We start from the raw sequence: 20,598 nt of genomic DNA on the forward strand, positions 1-20,598 counted from the left end.
CTTACAGAGCCCTCAAAAATATGTTTTAAATATGGATCCAAAGTGAGTTGATTTCCACCCCCCCTACAGCAAAGGTGTCAAACTCCAGTCCTGGAGGGCCGCTTTCCTGCATGCATCCAATCTCTCAACACACCTGATTCAAATGATCAGCTCATCAGCAAGTTCTAAAGAAGCCTGATAAGTATCCTACTCATTTGGATCAGGTGTGTTGCAGCCGGGAGAGATGGAAAACATGTATGATTGCAGTACTCCGGGACCGGAGTTTGACAACCAAACCTTGGCAGCACCCTTGATGTGGGAGCAATTTTTTTTATGTTATATACTGTGGCACCCAGTGCAAATTTTCAACAATCTTTTTGTTTCTATTTTGATTACATTTATTATTATTGTTATTATTATTATTATTATTATTATAGATATTTACACTGAAGGGGAGAGCTCTCCAATTTCGTTGTACACTGAGTATAATGAAAATAAAGGGCATTCTTCTGATTTTATATGATTTGGTCAAATTTGAAGTCGATGCACCTTCAGAATAGAAGTCATCTCGTTATGCATTTGTGAAAGAAACTGTTTTGGTGGTGAAAGTGTGCCATTGTAAATACTGCCAACCTCTGCAAGTTTCTCACCGAGTCCAATCCCGAATCAACATATCAAGAATAGACAACGCACACAAAAGCCGCGTGGATCGAGACTCCACTCCGGATTTTCCAAGTGTGTCGCGCTGGAGCCCAAGAGGCGGAAAAACTGGTCGAGCACGCTCTCTCTCGCTCTCTCATCCCATGCTGGGCCACAAGGGCTCCGAGAGACACCGCCACATATCATCAAGACCCGGGATGGAGGAGAGAGGCGGAGGGGGGGAGAAAAAGTTGAAACCTGGAAAGACCAACTTTCAACATGACGCTTCACTGACGCGCAGTTTTACCACCACCGCCACTACGACGAGAGCACCGGTGCTAGATTAAAGTTTGTGAAAATATCCTTCACTTTGTATTCTTCTTTTTTTTTTTTTTTTAATTTACTCTGTGTACGCGCAAGGCTGGCCGAGGTTCGCGGTCGCTCCGCGCTGAGATGTTGGAGTGAGTGAGCATGGCTGCGCAAGTGGCTCCCTCCAGAAATAACAACAAAAGCAAGAAATTATCCAGCGGCTTGGGCACGGAGCTCAATTCGGGGAAATCCGGAGGAGGAGGAGGAGGAGGAAGCGTACAGCAGCGCAGCGGGCAGATGCTGGGTGCCGGAGATGGGACTCTGAATAATGTAGATCATCACCGCCGAACGGAGCCTGGCATGGTGCGTTCAACTTCCACGGGTCACGGCAAGGATGGGAATAACCTCACATCGTCTAATTCCAACACTCCCTCCATGGAAACGGGACTGATCACCAACCATAAGCTGAAATGTGTCGGGAGTGGAGACCCCCCTCAGTCCCAGACACCGCAGCCTCAATTCGGCCAGTTTGCGCCGCATCCGCAGCGTCAGATGCACAGCAACAACAACGGACAGGGACCCAGAGGGGCCGTGGACCACCACGGCGGTAAAGAGAACCTTCTTGGGGGTCAAGTGGAGTCCCAGCAGCAGGTGCAAGGTAAAGGAGAGGGTCATATCAAATCCACAGAGGGGATGATGTCTTCAAGGTATGATCACGCCAACATGGGGCCAACCAGCAACAACTCAGAGTACAACAACAACTATTATTCAACAAGGTCTTATGAGCAACATGGCGGACAGCAGCAGCAAGGGATGGGGTTGTCATCTGCACATAACAGCATGGACAACTCCCATGAAGCAGGATACCAGTACAACCAGTACCCTCCTTATAATCGGACACGGTACGGCGGCGGGACCTACGGCATGATGGGCCCCTCGGGGTGCAGGCAACCTGAGAACTTGATGATGAGCAGCAACTCCTCGGCAAGCCACAGCAAGTCCACGCTGGGGTCCTCTTCCAGTGGCTTCCAAAGGTTCCCAGGACCAACTCAGCAGCAGCAGCATCCCTCAGGCGCCACGCCGACCCTCAACCAGCTGCTTACGTCACCAAGCCCCATGATGCGCGGCTACGGTGGGGCCTACCAAGACTACAGTGGATCCTCGCCGCAGCAGGGCCTGGGGAAAGATGTGGGTCCCCAGTATGGAGCTACGACGGCCCACGGCTGGGGAGGACACCCCAGGAACCATCCGCATTCGCTTAGCCCAGGCAACGGAGGGCAAAGCCTTGGGAGGAGTCAGGTAAGGTCAAAACTTTAACCCCATATTGTATGTTTGCATTGACTGTATTGAACATTGTCTGTGGAACATGATGCACTGTGTCCTGCTCTAATGGCCCACATGATAGCAATAATTTTCATGTCGTATTAGGATACATTTAGAAAACAAATCCTAAAAGGGAAAATTCCTGACTTAAACAAGATACAGGCAATACAATATAAAAAAATTACATTGTCGGTACCTTTTTAAATGGAACTCGAACGGATTATCAATACATAACTATTTTACTTGTATAAAATGACTGAAAGAGGATATATATATATATATATATATATATATATATATATATATATTAATTCACATAACGTTCCTGAATAAATACTCAAGATGGTGTTACATTCCTCTCCTCCTGTGCAACTGAGCTGAAAATTCAAACGACCCATCGCCTGTGCCTTGAATTATGATCGTGTCCAACATTTAAAATTTGGAGGTCTTAACGATTTGTCTCTCACTTGTCACACAATCTGTCAGCAGAAGAGACAGCAAAAAAAAAAAAAAAAAAAGGAAATAAAAGTAGAATGATGCTCTGCCTTTATGGAGCTTTAGGTGTGCTGCATTCAAGACGGCAGAAGTACTCGGACTGTGTATCAGCCCGAATCAATAATGACCATTTTCTGTTGTGTTTTCACTTTAATGTACACTAAAGTAAGATTTTGAGAAGAAACATATCAAAAACCTTTTTTTTGTTTTCTTCATCATCTGACCAGTGTTACAGAATGGTCCATAAAAATATTATTCACATCCCTGCAAGCTAGCATCTATTCTTGGCTGCAGCTGGCTGCCGAATGCCTTGCTTTAGGGCACATCAGTAGTCGCATTAGCGGGAGGGGACCAAGTGTTTTGAAATAATTATTCCCCCTCCCCCTTTAGCTGGCAATAGCTGTCAACATGGACTGCTCTCATCCCTGAAACGTTCCTCTTTTGGGAGCGTTGTGCTGAAACACTGCTGGTGTAAGCAGTGCGGAGACCTACATATATGTGCACCCGGGGCAAGCAGGAACTCCGCTGCAAAACATTTTTGTCCCAGTGAGATTTTTTTTTTTTTCTAGAATTGTTTTAGATGCGCTAAATTATGCGCACTACTTGATAACACATCTGGACAACTGGAGGGCATGGGGGGGTAAATGCAGCGTAAACAAGGAACAAAAAAAAAAATCATACCGTTTTTTAATGGAAGACAATTGTTAGACGTTGTCGAAAGATAATTTGTTTGAGGGGTATTTGCAGTTATGCTGATTAAACTGTGCATCAAAAAAAGATAGATAATTACAATAACAGTGAATCTGACTCCGTTCCTACATAATGAATCCCAGACAGTGTATCAGTCTGTTCTATTTTGCTCCTTTGTTCAGTTGTGTTGTTGTGATCTTGAATGCATATTATACCATCCAAAAACAAATCTAGCCTTTTCTGTCTGGACAACATTTGAGCAGCATATTCACGGCACAAAAGCCGTATGTTTAATTCATATTTCGAGCGCAGAGACTGTTCTTCTGTGCTCTGACAGGTAGTGTGAGAACGGCGTTGTGCATAATAGCGCATCCAAATTGGCCCGGTGATTCGACTGTGCTTCACTTCAGAGTGTGTTTGGTTGGAGCACGCCTCTGTCACCTGTTGGCACATTTTCCCCTCTTTCAAATTTAATTTCCCTCCTCACTGCCTCTCTTCAGGAGGGAGCAGCGAGTGAATCCACTGCACCTCATTTACACTATTAGACCCCCCACAACTTTCCCTCCACGACACACACCACACACCACACACCTTTCTCACTTGTCTGGACAATCACCAAAACGAAGACTGCGCTTTATCTCTGTTTGTGCTTCGTGTAGAAGTAGTTGTAGTGGCCGTAGCAGCAGAAGTAGTAGGTCAATCTACAATTTTTAAACAGATTTACTCGTAGTCATAATCGTAATGAAGTTTATAAGTTGCAAGCTGAAACGTGTTTCAGTGGTTCTCAAACTTTTTATACAAAGTACACTTGAAAAAAATGGTGTTGAATTTACTCCATTTTATTTTGTCAAGTGATTGCACAAAATAAAATCATCTATATCCAGGTATATTTCATAAGTCGATTATATATCTAGTTAACTTCTGTCTGCCTGTACCTGGATCAAATTCTTCAAAATCGTGTTATAGCACCCGTGCCACAACTTAGACCTGGTTTCATGTGGTCTAAAGTGTAGTGTCGAATTTCTGTCACCAATTTGTCAGGGGCACCCAGGGGAGGTGGGTGGGGACTAATACAAATTCTAATAATTAATTAAAAACTAATTTAAAAAAATAATTTCAAATTTCCAAATCCCGTAAATAGAATTGACAAAATAAAAATCAGAAAATGTACAAAAATAGGGACCATAAAATATTGTTGCCCAATTTACGATATAATTGCGTCAAAATTAAGTGTATTTGGCGTTATGTTGTTGACAAGAAGCAGGACCCAAGTGTAGGGTCACAGGAATGAGAGCCAGATGAATCGCCACACCCCCAAGATAATTTATTTTCAAAAACAAAAAGTCAAACAGGGCACTGGGAAGAATCAAAACACAACTTTAACCAGTTAAAAAAAAAACAAGGTTCATAGTAACAAAGAAACAAAAGGAATAAACTAAAATAGAAACATAATGTGACACATGACGGTAACAATGAGCTAACAAAGAAAATGAGGTACACCTGGACAAGACACAAATTACTGGAGGGAGCTGATTGGTTGACAGAAGGGCCATGGTTGACCAAAACTGCTGGAGACAAAACCCAACAAGCACGGTTAGATGAGATAAGGGAAACGGAAAACATGACAAAACACGCGAGGAAAAAAAAAACATCTAATCAAAACAAAGTCAACAAAAACAAAGATCTTGACAACTTGTTCTGATGTATAATGTTTTTGTTTTTTTCCCCTCCCTCTTCAATTACCCAGCCCTGTTTGATTTGAAGTAAACGGCACAGGCATAGTCAGCGTTGCCTGAATGCAAAATGCAGACTTTATCTGTGTGCCATATGCAATGCAAGAGCAGCTGTGCACTCCTAATGATTTATTAAAGTTTAAGTCATAAATGACATAATGTTTTCTGTGTCATCCTACATGTGTAACACAGATATGTCTGTTAACCGCTAAACTGAAGAGACGCAACGCACAGATCACAATAGCAGTAATTAGTGGATAATAACGAGTACATTGGCAAGTGGTGTTGCTCAGATCATTATAGAGTAGCTTATATGAAACGTGACGTGGTAAAAGAAAAATGAAAGAACATTTCCAGTTTTGACTCATATCCACTATTGTGCTTTATGTCTCGCGTATTTTTATTTTTTTTATTTATTATTCTCAGTCCATATCAAAGTCGAAAGCATTCCCATCCTCGGTCGGGCTGCGCTTACCTTGAAATGATCCATACTCGCGTTCCTTTCCACTGCATACTGTTTACATTTCTCACTTATGAATTATTAGTGTGATACGAACAAAGACTTTATAATGGGAGCAATGCATCAATGTCACATTTGTATTATGCGCCTATCGCAGGAAGCCTCGTGCATAGTGATGGGCCTAACCGTGCCTGCTGCGATTGAATTCTTGCGTTGCGTTTTACCGGGCCTCGATTCAGTGTTTGTTTGTGTTCTGGTCGTTCTCTCTAACCCGAGATCTGGCGCGTCTTTGTCAGCACCAAGTAGTCCGAGCTCATTGCCGCCCCCCTTCCCCATCCATCCTGCCTTGCCCCGCTCCTGTCAATCATTTGTTTATGTTGTTTTGTGCCTTGGCTATAGCAAGCACAGTGCTGATTAGCAACACCAGAGTGAATTTTTAATTTGCTCTGTTCCGTCCGATAAGGGCCCAGCTCAGCGGTTTTCATCCTCCTCAGATGAAACGCGCGGCCTGGCTAGGTAATTGGCAAGCTGGGGTTATTCCTTGGCTGCATAGTCTTTCCACTGAATACCAATTAATCTTTTGACTAAATACTAAGAGTTAAATATAGAATCAAATAACACAGAGGAATCATGCGGTCTGTACTGTACATACATGTGTATATTATTAGGTGGCTAATTAACTAATTTGCTTTCTTTATGGCTTGCCCAACGCTGTCATTATTTTTAGGAGTCCGTTGATGTAATGTTATTTCTCGTCCATCAGAAGTCTCATCAGGAGGGAGGAAAGCCATCCAAACTTGATTTGGCAAACGTCATTTAATTTGGGTACATTTAAGGTCTCTTGTGGCTTTTTAGTTTGATTTGATTGTGACATCCACTTGAATTTTGGCAGAATTTTGAGATTTGTGCAGAAAAAGGCATTAACCTCCCTGACAACTTATTACCATAGCGCAGTTCCAGCCAATCAACATTGCTTGGCTTTTTAAATACTGTTTGATGTAAAAAAAAAAATGTAAAGCCCTTGTAGGTATGTTTTGTAATTTTCTACCGTGACATATTACTACAAAAAAAAATAGTTTTCTTCACCCTCAAATGAGATGTTGTTTTGTTTTAAATACTCACATGGTTTACAATTTGCACACACAGACTAGAAGGGAGGCGCAGCTGCTCGAGAGGAAGGCTGAAGCAAGGCCACAGATGTAAGAATGTAGGCGATATTTGAAGTGAGTCACACGGAAGGCTGCTGACTTCTGAGAAATGTTCCGGGCTCAGTTTAGACCGAGAGAGGGAATCAGTAACAGAACTCTGGCAAATGTCAACTTAGTTAAAATCTTCTCTCCCACTGGAGCTCCCTGGGCTTCAGCTTGTGAACAATGAGGAGCGAGGGGGGGGGGGGGGTAGTGTTGGTCCCCTTCACACAACAGTAATTTAAATGGCTTCTATCCATTTAGTCGAGTACACGTGTGTATGCTATGGTGGCGCCCCCAACCACCCTCCCACCGCGCCACAGCAACCACCCTGACCTTCACGTATGCTAATTAGCCATGTGGAGTGGGCTGAAGGGTAGGGCCCTCCTCCCCCCCCCCCTGCATCCCACAGGACGAGTGATATTTCTTTCTTGTCCTCTCGCGTGGGCTTATTTGTGTATTTGCAAAAGAAGTCTTTTAGAAACAGATGGTCCTCTTTACAGATAGCTTTCAGTTTTGCACCCCCCTTTTTTTGTTCTGTCAGTGTTTCCCATTTCTTTTCATGTGTCCCAGGCTCTCAGTTGCAAGCCTGGTCTCCCAAGGGACCCGCAGTCAGTTCAGAGGTATTTAGACAGCCTGCATCTCCCACTGAATATTTATACACCTTACTCAACACATCTGTGGACTATTGTGCTGCCATTTCTGCTTTAATATTACCTCCCTTTATGTCCTCTTTAACCACCCATGATGATATAAGAACCTTCTTTGGAATTGCATGAATTCATACATAAAAATCCAGGCATCATTTAATTAGAACCTGCGAAGCTGTTTTATTGTTCAAATATACATTACACATACTGTCGATGGTTACATATTTATATTAATACATATTTATTTCAAATGTTTTTGTTCACATATTGCGCCCTGTTTTTGTGCACAGCGCAAAGTAACTGCGCGCATGGGTGGAGTTTTCTTTCTTTTGGCAGTTTCGTAGACAGGCGTTTATAGGGGCGTTTGTGCCGTTGTGGGAATGAACACAGCTAACTTTATTCCCGGCTAATTACTGACTCCCTATTCCCAACCATGCACACACACACACACACACACACCCCGGCTGTGATAAGGTACAGGGGTTCTTTTAAAATTCGATAACAATAATAATAATAATAATAATAATAATAATTTATTTACGGAATAGTTTTCTATAACCATGCCAACTGAAGTCAAACCATATCTACCACACATAAGCAGAGCACAGCCGGTCTCTCTCTCTCTGCCTGGATCAAATCAACCAAAATTGCATTAAACTACCTGCACTTCAACTTCAACCTGGTTTCACTTGGTTTAAAATCTAGTCTACTTTCTGTCACCAAATGGTCAGGGGTTTTCTGGCCATGTTGGTAAACATCCTCGTTCCGCCGGAATGCCCCGCGAGGCATAGCGCATCTCTATCAAATTCCCAAGCACGGTATACTAGACTTGTCCCAGCATGAAAATAAAGATGTGCCAGTTTTTATGCTGCTATGTGCACGTGCGCCTGGCTATGAAACTAGGGCTCATTGTGTTTACATTCTCCCTCTACAAATAAGATCACATAAAAACTGTTGGAAGCACAGCTGATGCTGACATTTTAATTTGAATGGGATTCAACATATTTTTCTGAATTTACTTCTAAAAAGTGGGCGATGCAAATTTTTTTTTCTTTTTTTATGTTTGTTTTGTTTATGAATTTTAGCTACTTTTTTGTGCTGCTGCAGCTCAGTGAAGACCGCTGTAGCCTGTTGCATAATCTGGCCACATTAGTCATTGCATTTTTAATGCATCATTGCCGAGAGGCCTATTTGTATAGCCTTCAATATACAGTTCTGTTTGCTGTTAAACCTTCTTTTAATAGGCTGCGAGGAAAAACATCAGACGCCGCTTTGCACGTGTAAGCCTCAGTTTCCCAGAACTACACAGGGTAGTACTGCGGCTGTTTGGTTTGAGATGATTCTAATCAGCGCTGGCATGATGGGATTGCATGCTCAATAAAGAGAAGAAAAGAGAAAAATATCAAGCCAAACAGTACCAGCAAGGAATGTCTGTTATGTTTGAGGCACAGTGAGACAAACAGAAAAAAAGGATGGGACTGATGATAAACTGAACTTCTTTTAATGAGATTTGTCTGCTTTTTTTGGATTGTTTCTCTTCCAAGTCCCCTTTTATTTTTTTATTATCATTTTTTTTTTTTTTACTTGTTTCTGTCACTGTTTGTTTTCTGTGAAGCGAATACACAGAGCGCTCGTGTGTTGACTGCTTCAATGCACTGACCTGTACTCATGTCCACTAAGAGAATGATACTTGTGTATAGTCACAATAGCCACAGGTCATTCCTGAGTGCGGAGATGCACAATATGGAAAAAAAAATAATAAATTCCGATACAGGCAATTTTATTTACAGAGGACAATATATATCACAATATAGTATTTTTACTTAAAATTACACAAAATGAATGAAATTTTTTGCAATATTATCTTTATTTATGAAGTAAATGTTTCATGTAGGGCTGACTGGTTAGCGCGATGGCCTCATATTTCAGAAGTTGCAGTGTTCAATTCCGGCGCCAGCCTTCCTGGAGTTTGCATGTTCTCCCCAACAGGAACAGATAATGAATGGCTGGATGTTTTATGTAGACCACATGAAAAAATAAAAAAAAACTTGAATAATAATCCAATAAAGCACAACGATCCAAATAATGCCATTTAAAATATCTTGCAGCATAACCACTTTTTAAAGATTTCAGTGACGTGCTAAGAATTCACTTGTCCAAGACGCACAATGATGTTATCTCATAGTCTGACAGCGTGCCCGTCGTGAACAACAAAAAAAACTGTCATCTGAGACGGCCATTAAGTGAATGAAAAAAGAAATGCCGATCAGTGCAAGCATATTATTTAACGGAGGAAAGAACACGATAGGATTCCCTCAGTAGAGGAATCTAATGATCTTCCCACTAAATCGAGTGCAAGCATAAAAATGAAAACCCCCAAAACCACAATGTATATAAGGACTTAAAAATTCATCAACATGTAACCATGAGTCAACATTGACATTGTTTACTTTAAAAACACCACCAGTACTAATGTCAAAGTCAATGTAAAATCGCATTGACATGCTAATGGGAAAATTAGCATCCACTTCCTGGAGTGATATTTTTTTAAATAAGGAATATAAATAAAAATAAAATAATATTAATCTTTATTATTCCCATAATTAATGTATGGCATAATGTTAAAATACACAAACATACCCATCTACAATATAAATATTGTTGTATTGCACAACTCTACGTAGGTGCATGCGAACTCACTCAGATAATCTATTTAAGAATTTAAGGGAGCTTCTACTTTATGCGTATGCACAGAGTCGACAAACATTATTGTCGATTTAATCGCAGCTGCTGGACATGCTGCAGAAGGCAGCTCGAGGTCATTTTGCCACTGATGTTTAGGGTTTGATCTTAAAAGTAAATTGAAATGGCAACAATTGGCTCCTTTCCTTGCACTGATATGGCTGGACTTGTGTTCCACATTCCAGACACTCCTTGAACTGAAACCGGATGAACTGGATTTGATATCGACAACCCAACTGAACTTTATTCTGTAGTGTGAATGTCTTATTGCTCCTTGATGTCAATTTGTCTGAAGAATATCGATACTGTTTTGAATGAACATATGGTGTGTACACTCCACTGCTAGTGTGTGTCTCTTTGTGCCAGCACTCATATGTGTGCGTGTCTTCTCTCAATGAACATCCATAGTTCATGTTGGCTAAACATGCAAAGGTTACTGTAATGTCAGACACATGCCAGAGGGGAGTGTGGAATACCACATTACCATAATCCATAGACAAGTGTCCCATTTACAAAGCTTGCTGTGCTGTTCTGACCAGTACTGCTCTGCAGGAGCGCATGGCTGCATTTGGTTTGCTCTCTGCATGAGACTTGAGTGAGGAACTTCATATTTCACTCCAATGTTTTGACTTTAGCAATACCTTGATTTAAGGAGTTGCTTTTGCCTTGCATTTGTGGCCGGTGGCTCTATACTATTGCGGAATTGTGTGCTGGTGTTGTATTAGTATTATATTTTACCATCAATTCCTGTTATGCTCTTATTCACGGCACCAAACCAGATTGTGATCCCCACTATTGCTCAATGAGTCTGAGTACTTTGGAATAGTTGCAAGTTTTAATTTGAACTGCAGAAAATTGTTTTGATGATTACTTTAGCAACTTAAAAAAAAAATCATTGCAGTCTCAGTTATAATATTGCTATACCAGTATAATGGATTTCTACTTTATTATATGAAATTCTACGTTATTTATAATCCTTTACTTTCTTTGATGGTTGACTTGAATAATATTCATACAATCACTGAGAAGGAAATTATCGCAATGCTAACAAGTGGAAACAAATCCCAGATCCGTCCAAAAAATCTAATGAGCTTTTCATTGGCTCATGTAAAGTTTAGTGTAGCAAACTAACAAAGAAACGATAATGAAAACCTATTTTTATTGTGTAGTGAAAGCGAGAGAGAGAAAAAGACATTTCATGTTATAATTCGCCCTTTGGGAATCACTAGCTTATTGAAATCAGTGGACTGCTATTTGCAGCATTTACTGTTAATTATGTGTTTTATGGTACTTGAGGTGGATAATGCTTATGTTGCCCTCTTACCTGCTCTGCAGAATTGGGTCTTGCTCAAAGGAATTATTCTTTAAATAATGATATGTATGTGCTGCATAAGGGAAACATTTTATTTATTTTTTACAGCATTTGTTTTCTCTGTGGCACTTTCTTGTTTTGAGATGATGACGGTTTGTACTTGCCTAACATGTTTTGTAATTAAGCTTCCCTGGAAATTCCCTCGGCGTGTTGTGGTTTGCATTGGACATTGCCGCCTGCCACGGATCGTTGTCATTGCTTATCTTTTCACTCTCCGTGTTGATTTGCAAAAGGAGACTAAGTAGTAGTCTGTGCCTGAATCGCTTCGTTTTTGTTCGTCCGTGCTAGTTGCCGTCGACCTTGGACGGTGAGTGCAGTGTCTACTCATTAAGCAGTAAAAGATGAATGATTCTATTATGGAAAGAGGGGGGAAAGGAGAGGAGACGATTAGTGGTAATTAACAGTGGAGTGGGTGAGGAGCGCTGGAGGGCACCCTGACCCCAACTCTGGAGGGGGCAGAGGGAAGCGCTGGAATATTGCAAAGTGTCTGGAGATGACGTTTGGGGTATTGGTGAAATGGATTTGCATGTATTTGCATATTAGAATGTAACAAGGTAACAGTTTGTCATTGCAATACATTATGGTTGTATTTCTAGAGTTGTATTTGTGTTTTGAAACAATAATTCACATGACTGATTTTAAAAAATGTAGACTCACTTTATATTTCTGTCCTCAACTCAAAATATTACAAGCATCATCTATGTCATTGGCAGCTGGTGCGTTAGAACAGTAATGGTGGTTGGCTCTGCGTTGACGTTTTAGTCAGTCTTCATGGTTTGATGGACACTTGTGACAGTTAGTTGTTGCCGTGTAAGACATTGTCACATTTTGATGGCAACCGTGGATGTCACACTTTGAAAATCCAAAGAAGACGACACACCAAATCAAACAGTTGAAGCGCCACAGACGTGAATCAGCGATCGCTGTATGGTGTAAGTTTATCTTTTAAAATGTTCGAGCAGATTTAGATAAAAAAAAAAAAAAGAAAAAAAGCTTCGTTTTGAATCAGGAATTCAAATCACATGTTCCTCTCAGGTGTTTGTCATAAGTAGCATGGTTACTTTCAACTGGCTGATTTCAACGGGGCTCTAAAAAGGGGGTGAAAAGTGTGCTACAGTTCTTGATACTTGCAATTTATTTAAAGACACCTGGAAACATTCCTTAATTAACATGCACAATAGATGGATTAGCAGGCAAATTTAGCTAAAAAACAGATTAAAAGCTTATCAGTGCTGCACGATGGCTTTGTTTAACAAGCTATTTTCATTAGTTTCATTCAATATACGGAGTCGGTCAGTAGATAATAAGGGCGCAACAAAAAAAACAAAACGATTGAATCGAAAATCAGTTTTAATTCAAAAGATCCATGTGCATCAAATCAAACCGGATCCATTTGAATCGTTCCACTTTAAAATATATGAAGATATCTATCAAATAGTCTCTTGAAAGATGTACTTTGAAAAAAAAAATGCAACATTTACACTACTTACCAGTTAATTCTATTTATAATGTTGAAACTCATTAGATCATACTCTCTTGGACTGAGCCGTATCGAATTGAACCGGAATCCCACCGAATCAAACCAAATCGAATCCTTCCAATTCAAATTGAATCTTAATTGAATCATGCCGCACCAGGAATATCACAATACATATTGAATCGTTTTTTTTTTATTGGCGGATGCACACGCCAAGTCGATCAGTCATGCACAATTGAAGAATGTCCGGTGAGATATATTGTCGTTTTTCTGATTTGTTTTGACAAAGTGATGATTAAACAGCTTAGGTCAGAATTCATTCTATTTGTAGAAATGCAGCTCAATACTCGTGAGAACATAACAGATTGAAGTGTATTTAAACCTTTGAATGCATGTTGTTTGACAAAGTCTGAAAAATTCCTCTGCACTGACAAATCATGAGGGGATCCAGTTAGAGTACGTCGAGGTGAAATGTCAACAGCCAGCAAAATCTCTGTTTGACTCTTGACCCTCCCTCTTGTGGAGCTTATTAGGCAAAGGCCTGGGAATAGAATAACCTCAAATGTCAAGCCAAGACAACATCAACACTGATGAACATATTGTGATTATTTTCCTTCATAATTGGGGATTTTCTTTCTGCTGATTTGCACGATTTTAGCACCTCAGCATCAAGGAGAAATTCAAGGTTATTCTTTATTCCTGGCGCTTGTCCTTCTTTTTCTCAGGAGCCGAGTTTGATTTATTCACTCTGCCTACCTAGCTCCTTTTTTTTTTTTTCTCCTCCCCATCAGATCTTGAGTTAAATTGTCAGCCATGTAATCCTTCGGGTACCACTAGCGGGGATCCCTTACACGTGAGCCACATACTCCTAGTGATGTGCGTGTGTGTTTTGGAATGGCGGCGTCAGCAACAGTGGATGGCACCTGGTTTTGTGGCCAACATGAAAATCCAATAAAAAATCGATAAAGTGATGTTCAATGGACTACGAGACAAGGCGGTTGTCTCTTTCAGACTTGTCAGTTTGCGAGTGAGAGCATTTGGAAAAGCTGGAGATATTTTAAGGTAATTTGCAAATTGCCTGCAAAGTGCTGCTTCTAGGGTTTCTGAAATCACCATGCCTGGTAAATAGCCGGTTTGAGGAATATACAATGTTGAAAAGTCAATTGTGCGTGCTAGGGCCTCTTTTCCATCTCGCTCTCTCTCACACACTGTGACTGCCCTCTGTGTATTCACCTGCTCATTCTGTTTATGACTTCCTCTGCATCCCCCGGCTCATGTACAGGATTGTCTTTATGGTAGTTGTGGTGATGGTGGTGGTAAAGGGTGGGGGTGGTTGGTTGTGTCAGGGGCTGGGGGGGGTTTACACCGCAGGGGCTGGAGCATACATCAAAGACTATTACCCATAATGACCTCTTATTCCACACTGCACGTATCCATTTCCTTTTCCTCTTCTGACATTTATTTTATGACTGCTTACATATCAAATATTTAAATAAACAGAATCTGGTGCTTGGGCTGAGGTTTGCCCAGGGGTGATGGGGGAGAGTGAGGGAGGAAGAGGATGGATGATGACATTCATTTCGGAAATGAGCAAAGAAAAAAAAAAAAAAAAAAAAGGAAGCGGGGTTGAGGCGGTGGCGGCGGCGAAAAGGGAGGATAAAAAAAATGCTTCGCTTGGCTCCAATCAAAGCGGGCGGAGGAGGGCAGCATGTTTTTTCGCTTACGCCTGGCAGCGGCGGTGACAGACGGTTGTGTATGCACATTTGTGCATGATTGTGAGTGTTGATGCGTGTTTGCACACTGTCGCAGGGCTCATCCGTCAGCGTTTCCTGGGGACTCGCGAGGACGTGGGAGAAGGCCCTGGTGGCTCATAAAATGCAGCCCACTGCACTGAAGCAATATCAATTGCACAGCAACCGCAAAGGAGATCAGAGCACCATGCAAAGTAACACGGGCAAAGGCAACATCAAGAAAGCAAATTTAACATGGCAGAGAAGCTGGGGGATAAAAAGGGCTGATATGGTTGCAAGGTGATATGGGCGGTTTATTTTGTCTAGAGAATAACAACGCGGGCGTATTTAGTCATTTGGGGACCCAAGGCAAACCCTGTCAGTGTTCTGAAAAGCAGGGGTGACCAATTTATTTTTGTCGGGCCACATTGTATTTCCGTTTTCCCTCACGAGATGATTTCAAAACCATATACAGTAGATGTTTAATCACCTTGTGATAAAATAGTTTTACAAAGGGGGAAAATGCTTGCAATGGGTCAATGTTATTATTTATTACAATTTGAAATTTTCGTACAGATATCAGAATTTGACTCGTGATTTGATTTCACCGACCACATAAAATGATGTGGAGGGACCAGATCTGGCCCGCTGGCCTTGAGTTTCACACCTGCGGCCTGTTAGTTTATCAACAAAAGATTATAGGTAGGGGCTATCGCTATGACATATTTTAATATTTGTTTAATTGAATAATCAGAAGAAACTATTTTGTGTACTACAAAAAACATTATTTTCCGCAATTACTGTTAATTGTTGAACTATAATTTCCTGTTTGGTATTGTGTAGTTATTTATGGATTAAACGAAACATGTATATTGACCTCACAGCTACGCGCGGTAAAGACGATTTGTTCCGAAATGTTGGAATTTAAGATCATAGTTTGTGGTACATTTATAGTTTAGACTACAGTATTGGCATTTGGCAATCAATAAAGTTTAGTGGAGCATCAAATATTTTTTATTTATTTATTTTTTTTTATACAGATATTCTCTATTCACGGTTGGGCTGGTGTCACTCTCAACTTCATCTACTGCAGCCTCCTCGGCTGACACTCACAGCAGAGCTACTGCTACTGCCAAAACTATCTGGCTATTGCTGCCAGTAACGCACTTGCAGTGTCACAGTGAAATAAAAGGTTGAAACTTATTTATTCCATTTTCTTTTTGTGTTCCTCTCGCCCTCTCTCTTCCACTCTCTTCTACTTTCCCGTCAGCGTGCCATCAATTGTGTTTTCAAGCCCGCACATGCGCTGTAAGATCAAATGGTCCCGCGTGAGAGGATTTAGCGGAGCTGTCAAAAAAAAAAAAATAAAGGATTAAGATTTTTTTCAAGATGTTTTTAGGTGAATGAATTAAGTCGAAAAATTAATAACTTTAAATGGAAGAACTCTTTATTAATCTGATTTTCATGTGACATTTGTCTCTGGAAATCTCAGGCCCCTGGCAATTGCTCCTGAGAAGGGTAAAAGAAAAAATGGTAGAAAGAAGCACTTTGTGTGTGTGTGAGCGCACGCTGTATAGCGAATAGTTTTTGAGTTTAGGCAGCCACTGTTTGCACCGTCTGGCATCAGTGGGAGGCCCATTACTGTCAGAATGATCTTAAAATAATTAATTGCAAAGTCGACGCATTTTAAAGAGTACTGTAATTGAATCCTAAATTAGGCTTGGGAAAGGGGACGTGTCCTGCTTTGCCGCAAGTCTGTTCCCATTCTCGTGCTCACACATGCACCTCAGTGGGTCATGCTCACGAGCATGCAAAAACATGCGGAGGAAATGCTAATGAAATGCATATTTTGAGGGGAAAGCGGCCATCGATAATTTAGCTGTGCTCTTTGAATGTGAAGGATGCGTGTGCAAAGGCTGTGATTTATTTTTGTTGTGCAGAGGGATAATTCTGTCAGAGTAGGCTTTTATTCTTGTAAACAAATGTGGGGAAAGAGCAGAATAAAAGTGGAGTAATAAAGTAAACAGAATAGTATGAATGCGATTAGCTGCTGGCATGAATAATTTGCAAGGGGATGGAGGAGTTTGATGAAAGAAAGATGACAGATTGGAGAGCCAGGGTATTGCCTGATGAAAGTGTGGCTTAGCCCCCGACATGCTTCAATCATTTATTTTGTTTTTAGATGTTGTCTTTTGTTGTTGTTGCTTTTTTTTAAGTCATCAATTTTTTGCTACAGCACTTAAGGGACTGGGTACCTGAGCCGTCACAGGTAAATGTACCCCACACGCCCCCCCCAAAATCTTCATAACCTGGATCATACTGTCCTGCATGCTTTCCGTGAGCAGCTCAATGTGCTTTCACTTCCACGTGGCCCTGCCCATGTGGCTCCTGCTGCTTGACCCCTCAACAACTGCAGACTCTTGAACTTTCAGGATCAAAGCTCCAGGGAAAGGTCTGCCCTCCATAAACGCCGGCCCTGCTCCATTATTCTGGCAGGAGCCTGGAAAGAAAGATGGCAGCGGGCAGCGGGCAGAGGAGGGTCAGGGATCCACTTTGTCAATGCAATAAGCAGTCAACAGATGGAAATAGTTGAAAAGTCACTTCGATAATGTGCAGGTGAAGCGCTTAGTTCAAGGTTTATAGAGACTAAAACAGCAGTGTTGGTAAGAAAAACAAAAAACAAACGCAGCTTGTATTTTTGGTTGTGTGTGTGTTCGGGGTTGGAGGGGTTAATAATTGACATTTATGGCAGCAATATTAGTTAACACAACAAATCAAGCTTATTGTTTGCTCCAAAACAATTTGCTGGGCTGTTCCTATCTTTAATTTGAGAGACAAAAGAATGGTCAATTAGTTCTGCAAATTCTTCTTTCTTAGTTGCAAAATGCTAGAAAGCCAATTTTCATGACTCTATATTATTTACAAGCTACATGGTGTTATTATAGCTTTTTAAATGAATATATATATTTATTTTTTATTTATTTATTTATTTTTATTTTTTTTTAAACAGTACACGGGCCAGTCTGAATTGAGACGTACGTGCCTTCAGTACCCGGCGTAACATGCCAGGCAGCAATGACGTCCACTGGAAGTCCCGAAAGTGTTCTCATATGCGCAGTTTGTTTGCGTTTCTGCTCCGTGCGTGTTAAAGTAGCACATGTATGCTCATTTCCATTAGCCTGTCAATGGTGTCGCCGTTTCTCGCGCAGAATGTTGACAAATGAAATGATGCTGTATGATTTGGTTCAACATTTTGACGTTTAAATACGCACTGTTTATGTCAAACTGGGAGTCATGAGCCACTTGAAACAAGCACACTCTGCATCTTATTCGGAGAACCGTGCGAGTGAGTGTCTTTTCGTTTCGTCCAAGTGATACGATATGAAAGTCTCCCGTTTCTTGACGGCGGAAGTACAGGAATGCTTTCAAAAGTGTGTTCTGTGCCTCTTAGTGTGTTTTAATAAGTTGGCACGTGTTTAAAGCATGCTGTAGAACTCTAAAAACAAAACAAAACGCAGTCATTCGGGCATTCTTACTACAGGAAGCAGTCCAACAAGCCATCAATGTTGGCCCTTGCCTGATGTTTACCGGGGTGTGCAAGGTAGGTTCAGTGTCACTGAGCTGTCTTTTAAAATCCCAGTCAAAATCAACATAGCGTGGAATTATCGAGCTGCGCCTCCGAAATATGGCTGCATGCGTATGACAAATCAAACATTCCTCATGCTACGTTCCAAATGTTTGAAAGCCATTCAAGTCTGATTTGGCCCGTTTCTGACAGCTCTAAACTTGGCTCCCGAGCTCTCGTTCTCCCCTGGCTGACTGAGATGAATAACAGCAGACAGGACAATATTGTGGTCGAGCTGAGCATGGCTGACTCTTCTGCCTCTGTGATCCCTCTATCAATAAGGAACACAGGCCTGTCAGAAGGCCTGCCAAGCGTCTGGCTGTGCTCTACACAACATCTGGAAACAGATGGTGCGCACTGATCACAGACGCAGGCAAACACACACATAGGCACACACAATACTTGCATTTGACTGATGCCGGGGCGCATTTGTAAGGCGTGTTGTAACCTCGCTGATTGGTTGACTTTTGTAAGTGCTCCAATGTAACTTTACATTCCCCCTGAACATATTTGTAGCTCTATATTGCCAGTGGCACCAGGAAAAAGGAATGCACCTTGAAATTCAATCTATGTTTGGGGGGGAATATATGGCTTTGAGGTTACATAAAACTTTCGAGCATAAATTTGTTGTTAGATTTTATTGTTACTTGCCTGACAGTTAATAACATTAAAAAACGAGATATGTAAGGCAACTCCGTGTCGTCATTAAATTTAAGAGTGCAGATCATTTTTTAAGTATATGACTACTCACACAGGGCACACACAAATATGTCATGTTTTGACATCACATTGTTTTTGGGGATTTTCTTTTTTCCTTCGTAAAAAATTTAGAGGTAGTCAAAATACATTGCAAGTAAATAAAAGTTATTTTTATGTCATTAGTCACATTCTAACGTGTGTTAATAAAGTCAGCAGCATTTTAGCAATCACAAAATGGAACATGGCAAGCACACAGAGAGGAAAATGATGTCAGCTAGTAGCAAGGCAAGCGTCAACCTCTGCAATGGGACATCTCCTGTTGGCAGCTTTATTCTGCTCAATACAATTCTCAATAATCAATAAATTTATTATGAATTTCCTTCAAAGTTGTCCAAGGACATTTATGATTCACCCATGGGGCCCCATCTGTGAACTCCACATAGGATTTCGGAAGGCCCAGATTTTTTTACCCGTAACCTCAGAAATGTGAAGTAAATGAGCTAAGCAGTCGTCCACCGTGCCACCCACCATCCCTAATCTCAATTATAATTGTTAATCCAAAGAATTGTTTTGATCGACAGTCAATAGGGTTAGAATGGCAGAGCACAAAACCATATCTTTTTTAGAAAATTCCTGTAATAATCACCGAATTAAAACAAGCACAAAATACAGATTTCCTCGATTTTCTTTTTTTTTTTTTTTGTCCTATAATTACTGTGTCACCTTCCCTGTCTTTGTTGAATTCACTGGTGACTTCAACCGTGTCTCATTTCAAGTTAAGGCTGGGCAATGAATCACAATTTAATTATGATTTAGATGTTGTCTTATCACAATTTGAACACCATTCTAATCAAAGATAAACAATTAATCTGTGAGTTTGCAATTTTCCGAAAGCCCCCTGAACGCACCGTTATACTTGTAAAGCTAGTGAGTGACATTTATGAGATTCTGCCGTCCCTGAGCGTGCTTTAAACTGTTTAGTGACACCCCAGGTGCAGTTTACTGTAACATAAACATACAGCAAACATAATGACACACATTGTTTAAATACAAGACATGTTTCTTTAAAAAAAAAAAAAAAATAAATAAATGCTAATGCTAACATGTGTAAAATCCTATTGACACGCTAACAGAAAATTTGTTTTGAGTACCAGGAGTGATATTTCTTCAAATAACGAATATTCTCACACAAACATTGTAGGAATACATACACACAAGTGTCATTACAATGCTCAAAGACAAATATTTTACCTAACCTAAGAAGAAACAAGTTTACTCCAGCCATGCTTATCAGGGTAGACCATAAGTCCAGAAATGTGGCTGATTCGTTTTTAAAATCACTTCATTGGTGGTTGACGAGATTTATCCTCCCCCTTTTTCTCTCCACCATGTTATTACATGCAGCCGAGATATGTTGCCACACTTGGGAAATATGTACATCCCTTTAATATGTCCATCCATCCACTTTCTATAGCGTTTTCCTCATTT

At 40.8% G+C, this 20,598-nt stretch overlaps 1 protein-coding gene across 3 annotated transcripts in view; it reads left to right on the forward strand.

The window, feature by feature from the left end:
* The first annotated feature begins 724 nt into the window (after positions 1-724).
* Positions 725-20,598, forward strand: part of arid1b (AT-rich interaction domain 1B) — a 168,699-nt gene continuing 148,825 nt past the window's right edge. For all 3 annotated transcript variants that reach the window (XM_088318875.1, XM_088318884.1, XM_088318893.1), the window contains exon 1: positions 725-2,226. In XM_088318875.1, the coding sequence (XP_088175001.1) occupies positions 1,090-2,226 (1,137 nt within the window). In that variant the 5' untranslated portion in view covers positions 725-1,089. The remainder of the gene's footprint in view (positions 2,227-20,598) is intronic.

The sequence above is a fragment of the Idiotropiscis lumnitzeri genome, chromosome 1 (assembly GCF_059441095.1).
Source record: "Idiotropiscis lumnitzeri isolate Australia: NSW breed Sydney's pygmy pipehorse chromosome 1, RoL_Ilum_1.0, whole genome shotgun sequence".
Taxonomy (NCBI): Eukaryota; Metazoa; Chordata; class Actinopteri; order Syngnathiformes; family Syngnathidae; genus Idiotropiscis; species Idiotropiscis lumnitzeri.